Source organism: Pelophylax lessonae (genome assembly GCF_965119305.1).
Source record: "Pelophylax lessonae genome assembly, chromosome: 6".
Classification (NCBI taxonomy): Eukaryota; Metazoa; Chordata; class Amphibia; order Anura; family Ranidae; genus Pelophylax; species Pelophylax lessonae.
Genome location: NC_138773.1, coordinates 272951270 through 272964740, shown reverse-complemented (window position 1 = coordinate 272964740; position 13471 = coordinate 272951270). Strand labels below are relative to the sequence as shown.

Below are 13471 nucleotides of genomic sequence, written 5' to 3'. Positions count from 1 at the left end.
ACCAAATCAGCACAACACTCAAAGCTGACATTATCAATGGGATTAACAACAATGTGATGAAAACATACCCTGATCAACCATAACTGTATGACCACTGAGGGGTTAAGTGAATAAAATTGATTATCTCGGTACAATGACATCTGAAAGTCGTTGAATATATTAGGCAGCAAATAAACATGTTGTGCCTGAAGTTGATGTGTTGAAAGCAGAAAAATGGGCTTCGCAGTTTGTTGTGTGTGGGGCTGTGTAGCCGAAGAAAAGTCAGGGTACCCATGTTGACCTGGGTCCACAACCAAAAGCACCTACAATGGGCATGTTAGCAACAGAACTGGACCATGGAGCAATAGAAGAGGGTGGCCTGATCTGATGAATAAACTTTTCTTTTACATCATGTGGATGGTTGGATGCAGGTGTGTCACTAACCTGGATAAGAGATGGCACCAGGATGCAGTATGGAAAGAAGGCAAGCTGGTGGAGGCAGTGTGACGCTTTGGGCAATGTTCTGCTGGTAAACGTTGGGTCTTGCCATTCATGTGGATGTTACTTTGACCCATACCTACCACCTACCTAAACATTGTTGCTGACCAATACACCCCTTCATGGAATCTGGGTACTAGGTGTAATCCTAGACTCTGACCTGTCCTTTCAGCCTCAAATCCAATCATTGTCAAAAGCTTGTAGACTTCACCTCCGCAACATCTCTAAAATTCGCCCCTTTTTAACAACTGAAACCACCAAGCTACTCATTCACTCCCTTGTTATTTCTCGCCTTGACTATTGCAACTCCCTTCTCATAGGCCTACCACTCCATAGGCTATCCCCTCTGCAGTCTATCATGAATGCTGCTGCCAGGCTTATCCACCTTACCAACCGCTCAGCGTCTGCCTCCCCTCTCTGCCAATCCCTACACTGGCTCCCGATTGCCCAGCGAATTAAATTCAAAATACCAACCACAACATACAAAGCCATTCACAACTCTGCCCCGAACTACATTACCAAACTTGTCTCCAAATATCACCCAAACTGTCCTCTCCGCTCCTCTCAAGACCTCCTACTCTCAAGCTCCCTTTTCTCCTCCTCCCATGCTCGTCTCCAGGATTTCTCCAGGGCCTCTCCCATCCTCTGGAACTCTCTACCTCAACCTGTACGGCTATCTCCTACTCTAGCTGTTTTCAGGCGATCCCTGAAAACTCATCTCTTCGGGAAAGCCTATCACTAATCTTCCATCAGCTCATTCCCTACTGCTACAAACCTCTTGTAACACCTGCCCCACCCCATTAGATTGTAAGCTCTTCTGAGCAGGGCCCTCTTAATCCTCTTGTATTTTATTGTATTGTAACTGTATTGTCTCCCTGTTATATTGTAAAGCGCTGGGTAAACTGCTGGCGCTTTATAAATCCTGAATAATAATAATAATAATAACTCTATTCCCTGATGGCAGTGGCCTCTTTCAGAAGGATATTGCACCATGCCACAGTGAAAAAATAATAGTTTGAGGAACACAACAACGAGTTTGATGTGTTGACTTGGACAGTTCTCCAGATCTCAATCCATTGAGCATCTGTGGGATGTGCTGGAAAAATAAGGCCCCACCCCGCAGCTTACTGGACTTAAAGGATTTGCTACTGACACCTTGGTGCCAGATACCACAGCTTACCTTCAGAGGTCTGGGGGCGCCGGGGCTGTTTTGGTGGCAAAAAGGGGTTTTGGGGCAAAAGGGGGACCTACTCAATATTGGGTGGGTGGTCATAAAGTTAAAGCTGATCAGTGTACAGGCATACCCCGCTTTTAAGTACACAATGGGACCAGAGCATGTATGTAAAACGAAAATGTACTTAAAGTGAAGCAATACCTTTTTTCATTTCCTAGGCAAGATGGCTGGCCACAAACAGGATATGTTGTAGTCCTGGGTCCCCTCACATTGCTCCCTATGTTTGGTATCCCTGTCACTTATGGTTTGGGAGTAGTGCCATGTCAAGCTGACCAAGATTTCCCATAGACGCCAATGTTAAAAACTGGGAGTAATGCCATGCCAAGCTGACCAGGCTGTGTCTGTACTCGCGAGTGTACGTAAAGTGAGTGTACTTAAAACGGGGTATGCCTGTATATTAACTTTTCTATAGAGAAATAGGAATGCCTGTTGATTTGTTGCAAAATGTTTCCAACATATCACAAAACATCTGTGTCTGAAATACAACCCAATGGCCAACTCACTGATCACGCTATCTTTGGCTGCCCTGCTGGCATTTTCACAATATAGCTCTCCCAAATGGGCGTTATTCTTGGAACCTACATTTTCCAATCTAAAATGAAACAACTGAATGGCTGGGTGAACCAGGTTAGCCCAAGGCACTATGTACACATTGTTTTTTTTTTTTTTTTTTAACTGGCCGATGTCTCCTGACATTTGGCTCGTGTGTATGGGGCTTTAGTGTGCATCTACAGAACTATACAATGGGAGTGTCTTAGCAACGTCCTAGCAACGAAGCGGGACGGGATAATGCCATCTCTGGGAGTTTTTCCACCAGACTTCGGGAGGTATGTAACTGGCCTACACCTAAAGCAAGGGCATTATTTAACTCTGGTCAAAGCGGCAGAGTTTGCTTTTATCTACAGACACCCCTTACCTGCATAGGCAGTTTTTTGGTAAAAGTGAACTAGCTTTTTAACAATGAAGTCAGATTTGGGTGCTAGCTGTTACACTACTAGATCCATCAACAAGATCATTTTATTATTGAGAAGTGGGGCTATTAATGAAACAAGATTCGGGGATCAGTAAAAACAAAAAGAAGGTCCCATATTTAGAACAAAAACACTTTAATATACAAAAAATATTGTATTACAGAGAATAACTTGACCAATGTGCCTAAGGCCACCTAAAAAAACAGAAAAAACCTTCAGCCTCATGAGAGAGACCACATCTCACCGACTGTTTAAAAAAACGTCATTCTTCAACAATACATATGACGACTTTAGTATATCTGCTAAAAAAGTTTGATTACAGTGACACCAAACCCTGCTTAAAAAAAATGTAATTCAAGTATGTCTTCTTAAAGTGATATTAAAGGTTCACTTCTTTTTTTTTTTTTCTAAAATAACAAACATGATATACCTTCCCTCTCTGGGTGTGGTTTTGCACAGAGCAGCCCAGAATCTCCTCTTCTCGGCTGCTCCTGGCTCCTCCCAACTTCGAGTACCACCCCCAGCAAGTTGCTTGCTAGGGGGGTACTCATATGGCTTGATCTTGAGCCGCACTGTGTGCATGTATTGACACACGTAATGCAGCTAAGCCCTGCCCCCTTGTCACTGGATTTAGTTGATGGTAGCAGGAGCCAATGACTGCCACTGCTCTCACAAAGTCCAGTGAGGAGGGAGTGAGAGTGGCGCCATTGCTCTTGTGCACAGTATTGAAATGAGATCAGCTCAGATAAGTGTTTAGGGGGAGCTGCACCTAAAAGGTTTTTTACCTTCATGCAGAGATTGCATTAAAGCAGAGTTCCACCCAAAATTGGAAGCTCCGCTTACCTGCCCCCCCCCCCCCCTCCGGTGGCGCATTTGGCAATTTTGGGGGGGAGAGAATGCCTGTCAAAAACAGCTACCAGCTCCCACTTCCGTGTGAGGGCGCCATGGCGACCCACGTTATTTGCGGATGATCCTTCCCCCCCCCCCCCCTGGTGACTTCTGGGAGACACACACAGGTCCTAGAAGACAGTAGGACCATTCAGAAAGCACAGCGTGGCTCGCGGCTCGCGCATGCGCAGTAGGGAACACCCGCAAAGCTTCACTTACAGTTTCCCTTAATAAGGATGCGGGTGCCTGCACCTGGAGCTGAAGGACAGGTCGGCTTCGGGTGGCAAAATCGCACCTGGACAAGTAAGTATCTTTATAATAAAATTTAACAGCTACAGTATTGATAGCTGCTGACTTTTAGTTTTTTTTTTTAATACAGGCTGGAACTCCTCTTTAAGTTAAAAAACCTTCAGTCTTTAGAACCATTTTAACTAAAATCTCCTCCAAATCTCTAAATATCTTGTTTTTGCTTCTGTAAACTGACTTCCTGTTAGAAGGTGGCTACATTCCTTCTCCATAGTCCCACTGTATGTAAAAGCGTAGCCACGCTCCCAGGATCAGGTAGGGGCTTTGACTATGGGATTTGTAGTGTGCATAGTGCAGTGTATATGATCACATCTAATATGCACTGTTTGTAAATTATATGGATTATTTTTGGAGAATCAGACTTATTTTTTTTTTAAGTCTTAAGGAAAGGCGAAGGTGGACAACCCAAGACACATTACAGAACAACTCAGATGCAGTGGAGGAATGCATATGTACCAATTAGACATAAACAATACATACGGTGTTGGCATAAAGGCCAGTGATCCCTGGTTGTTGACATCAGAATATTGGATGGGAAATTGCGTAAGAACAGAGAATAAAGTATTCAGTCTGATGGTACATAAACCTCCATGACTTGCTACCAGCTAAATGTTGACTTCAAATGCCTTTTTTACCAATTTTGCAAAATTGGGTAGGAATAGGCTCCATTCACACTTCACATTTTGCAATTGCGGGTAGATTTTGCCCGCGATTCCAAATCATGTGGCCATTACTACACTACACACGATTCGGGTGCCATTATCCTTTATCTGATTGTCACACTACAGGATTGTGCAGCAAACCGCACTTTTAAAAACTGTGTGAAGCTTGTCCCCGGAAAAGGAGCAAGAGCTACTTTTTGGGTGACAAATGCGCATAGAGCGGCCCAATCAAGTGAAAGAAGTGGCTCTATGTGACATGCAAAATCGCGTGCAAATTGTGAATAGAAACACACAGAGAGAAAAAAAAAGGGGGGGGGAACCCCAGTCATGAAAAGAAGAGGGGGAAAAGATGATAATAAAGACTAATAAGCCCCAGTTCACATATGTGCGATGACAGACATTGCATGTGATTCGGAGCGCACTGCTCTGAAAATCACCTGCGATGTCTGTGTGATGCAAATTCAGCCATACAGATTGTATGGCTGAATTCGCATCGCATTTGGACACAACTCGCAGAGGATCCTTTTTTGGGACCGCACTAGAATCTAATCGCATGGGTGTTCACACCTGTGCCATCCGATTCATGTATGAACTGACAGTTTGCACTGCAATATGCAAACTGATCTGGGGTGTCATTAACTTTGTATTGACACCCCCAGCGATTCACATATGGCCATTGTGAACTGCCAGTGAGTTAAATGCGATGCAGGAACTCGCAGTGGATTTGCAGGGTTTCTGCACCGTATATATACAGTATGTGAACCGGCACTTAATGTATAAGTCTCATAAAGAATTGTATCCAAAAAGGAAGCAAGAAATGGTGCACTCTACTGACAGCTAACTGTTCTTATCTTATACAATGTTACAGAATTGAAAAAACAAACACAATCCATAAGGAAGGATCCTAATTTTCAGTAAACAATATTGAAGAAAATTAAAGTAAACCCTACCTGAGAAAATGACAAAACTGACATGGCTGAAACTGTTCTGAAAATGCTATTTGCCTGGCTGCTGTGCATCTAACATAAATACCTCACAAGCAATAAGCTAAATCAGAATTGACAAACTCATTCAGGGTTAGTTAATCACAGTACAATAGCCAGAAAGTCAGCATGGCATCCAGGTGACTGGCATTTTCAGAGGTCTGCATCATCAACCTCTAATTCAGTCTGTATCAACCTTTTTTTTTTTTTTTAACACAGAGGAACCTCTAAAAAAAATTCAGATCTCAGGGAACCCCTGCATATAATTATTATATCTACCACTCCCAGGGAATCAGAGCGTACAGATAGCTTTAAAAATAAAATTAAAACAAAGAATAAGGAATATGGCATACGTATGGTATTTGACATCCATGCTGTATATGACAAAATTATTTTCAATAATATTAATCAAATGAATATTAATATTAGCCAGAAAATAAATTCACTAAGTAAAAATAGTAGTTATCCTTCACACTGATGGTCAATAAAGTCACCATTTACAATGGTGGTCCGTGTAGTGCATCCTCACATTGGAGGTCAGTGGAAGTGCTACATTACACTGGTGGTTAGTAGAGAAGGGTCCCCTTAGATTGGTATGCAAAAAGAATGCCCCTTACAATGGTGATCAGCAGGAAGAATTCTATTTACATTGGTGGTCAGCAAAAAGAATGCCCCTTACATTGGTGGTCATTGGGAAGAATGCTTTTTACATTGGGGGTCTGTGAGAAGAAAGATCCTTACATTAGTGGTCAGTATGAAGAATGCCCCTTTCATTGGTGGTCTGTGGGAAGAATGCCCCTTTCGTTGGTGGTCAGTAGGAAGAATGCTATTTACATTGGTGGTCTGTGGGAAGAATGCCCCTTTTATTGTTGGCCCGTAGGAAGAATGTTCCTTACATTGGTGCAGAGGCGTAACTAGAACCTTCAGGGCCCCGGTGCAAGAAACCGTGAAGGGCCCCCCGGACCCCTGGCCGATGCCCTTCCCTTCAAGCCTGGGGCTCTTCCCACTGATCCTGGGGCCCTTTATTATGGTCCCGCAGCGGGACCCTTTCACAAGTTCTGCAGTGGGCCCCCTTCCTGCCATCTTATCACAGCAGTGGAATGCCAGGGCCCTGTCGCAGGTGTGACATTTGAGATCCTGGAAGTTCTCCCACTGGTGTCAGTAGTTTTTATTTTTTGGTATTTTAATTGTATTATTTTTTATCATTTTATTTAATTTTTTTTAAATGTGACTGACTATGACTCTGTCCATTCAGAAAAGGGAGGAGCTGGTAAATTACATATTTACCGACCCCTTCCTGGTTCTCTATTGTGACACATCCCCTGCAGCAGCCGGCAGGAGAGGGGAGGGAGCACAGTGGGGGGGGGGGCAGGGGAGCACACAGAGGCCCAGAGACAGCAGAACACAAGTGAACTGGATAGGAGAGGTGGCGGGGGCAGCACAGTGTGGTGGGGGGGGGGGATAGCACAGTGGGGGGGGACCAGGGGAGCATACAGGGGCCCAGAGACAGCAGAACACAATGAATTGACTAGGAGGAGTGGCGGGGCAGCATAAAGAGGAACAAATCTCCTCCATTTTCCTCCTGCAGCTACAGGAGGAAAAAGGAGGACAGTGATTTCTCTACATGCTGCCCCCACCGCCCCTCCTATCCAGATGTTCAGGGGAGCCACACAGGCCCCCTGGAGCATGGGGCCCAGTTGCAATTGCAACCCCTGCAACCCCTGTAGTTACGCCCCTGCATTGGTGGTCAGTGGGAAGAATACCCGTTTCGTTGTTGGTCAGTGGGAAGAATGCTCCTTACATTGGTGGTCAGCTGGAAGAATACCCGTTTCGTTGTTGGTCAGTGGGAAGAGTGCTCTTTAAAGCGGAGTTCCAGCCATTTACTCACCTGTCCAACGGTCCAGCGATGGAAGCCTCGATCCTCTCCCTCGGCGCCGGCATCACTGCTGTGGGCACCCGGCTGTCACCGTTTGCGGCTTCACAGCCGGGTACCCACTGCGCATGCGCGAGTCGCGCTGCGCGCCGTGATTGGCCGGCAATCTTCTGGGACCTCTGACGTGTCCCAGAAGATTGCAGGGAGGGAGGGAGAGAGGAGAACTTCCGTTCAGGGCGCCGCGGCGCTCCGAGCGGAAGTGGGAGCGGGTACCTGCCAAAACTAGGTACCCGCTCCCCCCCCAAAAAAATGACATGCCAAATGTGGCATGTCAGGGGGTCAGAACTCCATAAAGCGGAAGTTCCATTTTTGGGTGGAACTCCGCTTTAACTTAGTGGTCAATGGGAAGAGTGCTCCTTATATTGGTAGTCATTGAGAAGAATGCCCCTTTCATTGGTGGTCAATGGGAAGAATCCTACTTACATTGGTGGTCAGTATAAATCAGGGGTCTTCAAACTATGGCCCTCCAGTTGTTCAGGAACTACAATTCCCATCATGCCTAGTCATGTCTGTTAATGCCAGAGTTTCACAATGCCTCATGGGATGTGTAGTTCCACAACAGCTGGAGGGCTACAGTTTGAGGATCCCTGGTATAAATATTACCCCTTTCTTTGGTGATCAGTATGAAGAATGCTCCTTACATTGGTGGTCAGTGGGAAGAATGCTCATTACATTGGTGGTCAGTGGGAAGAATGCTCATTACATTGGTGGTCAGTGGGAAGAATATCCCTTACATTGGTGGTCAGTGGGAAGAATATCCCTTACATTGGTGGTCAGTGGGAAGAATGTCCCTTACATTGGTGGTCAGTGGGAAGAATGCTCATTACATTGGTGGTCAGTGGGAAGAATATCCCTTACATTGGTGGTCAGTGGGAAGAATGCTCCTTACATTGGTGGTCAGTGAGAAGAATATCCCTTACATTGGTGGTCAGTGGGAAGAATGTCCCTTACATTGGTGGTCAGTGGGAAGAATGCTCCTTACATTGGTGGTCAGTGGGAAGAATGCTCATTACATTGGTGGTCAGTGGGAAGAATATCCCTTACATTGGTGGTCAGTGGGAAGAATGCTCCTTACATTGGTGGTCAGTGAGAAGAATATCCCTTACATTGGTGGTCAGTGGGAAGAATGTCCCTTACATTGGTGGTCAGTGGGAAGAATGTCCCTTACATTGGTGGTCAGTGGGAAGAATGCTCCTTACATTAGTAACCTCTAGTAACTCTAATGTCTCACCTAATAATATCCTTACCATGACACTCAGTGGTGTCCATTCCTTTCTTGATCTGCAGCAGATTTACCTGTGACAGATAAGACTACCCACAGTCAACACACATGTGGCATGGGTGACAACAGAAGCGATAGATTGTAAGCTCTAACGAGCAGGGCCCTCTAGTTCCTCCTGTTTTAAACTGTATTGTAACAGTATTGTCTTCCCTCACATTGTAAAGCGCTGTGCAAACTGTTGGCGCTATATAAATCCTGTATAATAATAATATAATATAATAATAATAATAGTACAAGAGCCCCATGCAAATACCATTAACGGCTGTCTATATTTCAAAGAGATCATCTGTCAGCCTGGAAACCTGATTACCTACTCCTTTGGATTGTAAGCTCCTAGGAGCAGAGCCCGCCTAAAGCCTAATACACACTAACAGGTTTTTTGTGTGTGTGTGTACTAACAATCGGAAGTTATTATAGCGATCTCTCCGCTGAGCTATTGTGTTCTAGTTTCAGCTGGTTTCTATTGAACCGGCCCATACTGCCCAATATTCGGCCCGTCTGTACGGAGCTTTACCCTCTTGTATTGAATTGTATTGTGGCTGTAAGGTCTCCTTTATATTGCAAAGTGCTACTCAAACTGCTGGCGCTATAAATCCTGTATAATAATAATGATATTCATTCATGTCAAGTTTGCTTCCATGTTACAGAAATTATCTAAAACTAACGGAATTCCTAAATCATAACTCATTATCGAGACACATTTACGGAGACTGAGGCTGGGTGAGGTCATCAGAATCATAAAACTATTTAAAAGCAATGGAGACCAAAAATATGAGCTACCAAGAGCGTGCCATAATCACAATCTTTTGTCTATTTAAAAGCAATATTGTGAAAAAGTATCATAACATCAGAAATACTCTGTAATCTCCTTTGTACAATATAATTGCAGGAATGTGATCTGCAATCTTATAAGCACATAATAGAAATAACATTTTAAAGAACACCTATGCTGATAGATAACAGAGCGTTCATTAACGTGCGGAGTATAAAGTGCTGGGGTGGACAGATAGCGAGTTGAAGGTACATCTAATGTTCAGAACCATTTAAAGGATAAAAGAGTGGAAATGATAATGAACTGCCTGTGAACTGTGCTCCATGACAAAGGTTACATGGAGTTCTATCCGCTATGTGACAAACATATTCCTTCTTCTATGGAGAGGTAAAAATGTTTACTAATCCCATCTGAGGTTATAGTGTATATATATATATATAGGAGTTATTATATAGCAGTGATCAGGGTCACATATTGATCTGCCCAATCACCATTTATTAGAAACCGATCATACAGATGAAGTGAGTCTGACATTTTACCCATCTCCATTCACAAGTTGTACACATTTCATGTGAATTAGAAGCTACTTCAGTTTTATGTTCTCATAAAGTTCACTACTTAGTGGAATTTACTACATTGATCTACATAGCTGTCAACATTTCTGAAATCGATTCCACAGAAACTTTCCTAGTGACCTTTAAGCCCATAACACACAATGATATCTTTGAAGTCTAATGACAACTATGGACCATAATAAAACACTTAGAGATAGAAAAATAGATGAATAGATAGATAGATAGATAGATAGATAGATAGATAGATAGATAGATAGATAGATAGATAGATAGATAGATAGATGGGGGTGTATAGAAGTGTATGGGAGTTTATGGGGTGTATGGGTGTATGCAAGTGTATGGGGGTGTATGGGAGAGTATAGGGACATACGGGGGTGTATGGAGAGTGTATGGGGTTGTATGAGGTGTATGCGTGTATATGGGGATGTATGGGAGAGTATGGGAGAGTATGGGGGTGTATGGGAGTTTATGAAGGTGTATGCAGTGTATAGGAGTATATGGGTGTATGGAGGTGGATGGGGGTGGATGGGAGTGTATAGGGTGTATGAAAGTGTGTGGGGTGTATTGGTTTATGGAGATTTACGGAGGTGTATGGGGGTGTATGGGAGTGTATGAGGGTATATGGGTGTATGGAGGTGTATGGAGGTGTATGGGGTGTATGAGGGTGTATGGATGTATGGGTGTGTATGGGTGTGTATGGAAGTGTATGAGGGTGTATAGGAGAGTATGGAGGTGTATGGGGTGTGTATGGGAGTGTATGGGGGTGTATAGAAGTGTATGGGGGGTGTATAGGAGTGTATGGGGGGTGTATGGAAGTGTTTGGGGGTGTATGGGAGTGTATAGGGTTGTATGTGGGTGTATGGGAGTGTATGGAGTGTATGGGGGTGTATGGAAGTGTATGGGGATGTATGGGTGTATAGGAGTGTAAGGGGGTGTATGGGAATGTATGGGGGTGTATGGGAGTGTATGGGGGTGTATGGAGGTGTATGAGGTGTATGAGGGTGTATGGATGTATGGGTGTGTATGGGTGTGTATTGAAGTGTATGAGGGTGTATGGGAGAGTATGGAGGTGTATGGGGTGTGTATGGGAGTGTATGGGAGTGTATGGGGGGTGTATGGGAGTGTATAGGGTTGTATGTGGGTGTATGGGAGTGTATGGGGCGTATGGGAGTGTATGGGGGTGTATGGAAGTGTATGGGGGTGTATAGGAGTGTATGGGGGTGTATGGGAATGTATGGGGGTGTATGGGAGTGTATGGGGGTGTATGGAAGTGTATGGGGGTGTATAGGAGTGTATGGGGGTGTATGGGAGTGTATGGGGCGTATGGGAGTGTATGGGGGTGTATGGAAGTGTATGGGGGTGTATAAGAGTGTATGGGGGTGTATGGGAATGTATGGGGGTGTATGGAAGTGTATGGGGGTGTATAGGAGTGTATGGGGGTGTATGGGAATGTATGGGGGTGTATGGGAGTGTATGGGGGTGTATGGAGGTGTATGGGGTGTATGAGGGTGTATGGATGTATGAGTGTGTATGGGTGTGTATTGAAGTGTATGAGGGTGTATGGGAAAGTATGGAGGTGTATGGGGTGTGTATGGGAGTGTATGGGGGTGAATGGAAGTGTATGGGGTGTATAGGAGTGTATGGGGGGGTTGTATGGATGTGTTTGGGGGTGCATGGGTGTACAGGAGTGTATGGGGTGTATGGGAGTGTATAGGGTTGTATGTGGGTGTATGGGGTGTATGGGAGTGTATGGGGGTGTATGGAAGTGTATGGGGGTGTATGGGAGTGTATAGGAGTGTATGGGGGTGTATGGGAATGTATGGGGGTGTATGGGAGTGTATGGGGGTGTAAAGGAGTGTATGGGGTGTATGGGAGTGTATAGGGTTGTATGTGGGTGTATGGGGTGTATGGGAGTGTATGGGGGTGTATGGGAGTGTATGGGGTGTATGGGAGTGTATGGGGGTGTATAGGAGTGTATGGGGGTGTATGGGAATGTATGGGGGTGTATGGGAGTGTATGGGGTGTATGGGAGTGTATGGGGGTGTATAGGAGTGTATGGGGGTGTATGGGAATGTATGGGGGTGTATGGGAGTGTATGGGGGTGTAAAGGAGTGTATGGGGGTGTAAGGGAGTGTATGCGGGTGTAAAGGAGTGTATGGGGGTGTATGGAAGTGTATGGGGGTGTATGGGAGTGTATGGGGGTGTATGGGGGTGTATGGAAGTGTATGGGGGTGTATGGGAGTGTATGGGGGTGTATGGGGTGTATGGGGGTGTATGGAAGTGTATGGGGGTGTATGGGGTGTATGGGGGTGTATGGAAGTGTATGGGGGTGTATGGGAGTGTATGGGGGTGTATGGGGTGTATGGGGGTGTATGGAAGTGTATGGGGGTGTATGGGAGTGTATGGGGGTGTAAAGGAGTGTATGGGGGTGTAAAGGAGTGTATGGGGGTGTAAAGGAGTGTATGAGGGATGAAGTGTCAGTGTGCAGGAATGAGGAGAAGTGGTGAGTGCGGAGATTATATAAGTGGTGACCCCGAAGGATCAGGACCGCACTGGGGGTCCTCCTGGGTGCAGGACGTAGAGAAGGAAGGGGGGGGGGTGTAGAAGTTCAGAAAGTTGCGGAGGGTACGGTGGAAGGAAGGGGGGTATCCCGGTACCTGTGCACAGTGTAGCGGCTCCCAGTAGTAGGATGAGTGCGGTGACCCGGGGCAGGGGAAGGAGCCCGGTGATCAGCATGGTGCTCTCTCATCTGCGGGCTCTGCTCTGCCCCGGCTGGGTCCTCCAGCGGTGGTGGGAAAGCCGAGCTGAATAGAGAACAGAGGACAGCGGGCACTGGAGATCCCAACACCTTCCAATCTGACTGATCACATCCCCGGACTGACTCCGCCCCCCGCCTGCTGTCACTGTCCCCTGTCACATGGGAGCTGTCACTGCTGGCACCCACATCTACACGAGAAAATATACACAACTACTATACTATGTATCATTATTATCATCATCATTTATACCATCATTATTATTGTCACTGTTATAATAATTACCATCATTAATATTATCTTCTTTACTATTATTTATTTATTTGTACTATTATTATTATGATTATTATTATTGTTATTATTTTTAATATTATTACTATTATTATTTTCACTAGTTTTTGTAATCTTTTTTACTATTATTATTGGTGTTTTCATTATAGATATTACTACTACTGCTGGTATTACTACTATTATTATCATGATTATTGCTATTATAATTATTGTTACTATTTTTATTATTACTATTATTTTTGGTGATATTACAATGTTAAAAAAAAAAAAAAAAAAGTTACAGTGCCCTTCCTGATAATAAGTGTATTTGGGAAATGGCAAAAACCTGCAGCATGTCTGTG

The 13471-nt window shown here is 44.7% G+C and overlaps 1 protein-coding gene across 1 annotated transcript in view; it reads right to left on the bottom strand.

The window, feature by feature from the left end:
- The window catches only part of ACVR1C (activin A receptor type 1C), a 122680-nt gene extending 109736 nt beyond the window's left edge, over positions 1-12944 (bottom strand). Inside the window, exon 1 of the mRNA XM_082260676.1 lies at positions 12741-12944. Within this exon, the coding sequence (XP_082116802.1) occupies positions 12741-12819 (79 nt within the window). The 5' untranslated portion in view covers positions 12820-12944. The remainder of the gene's footprint in view (positions 1-12740) is intronic.
- Positions 12945-13471: the final 527 nt, after the last annotated feature.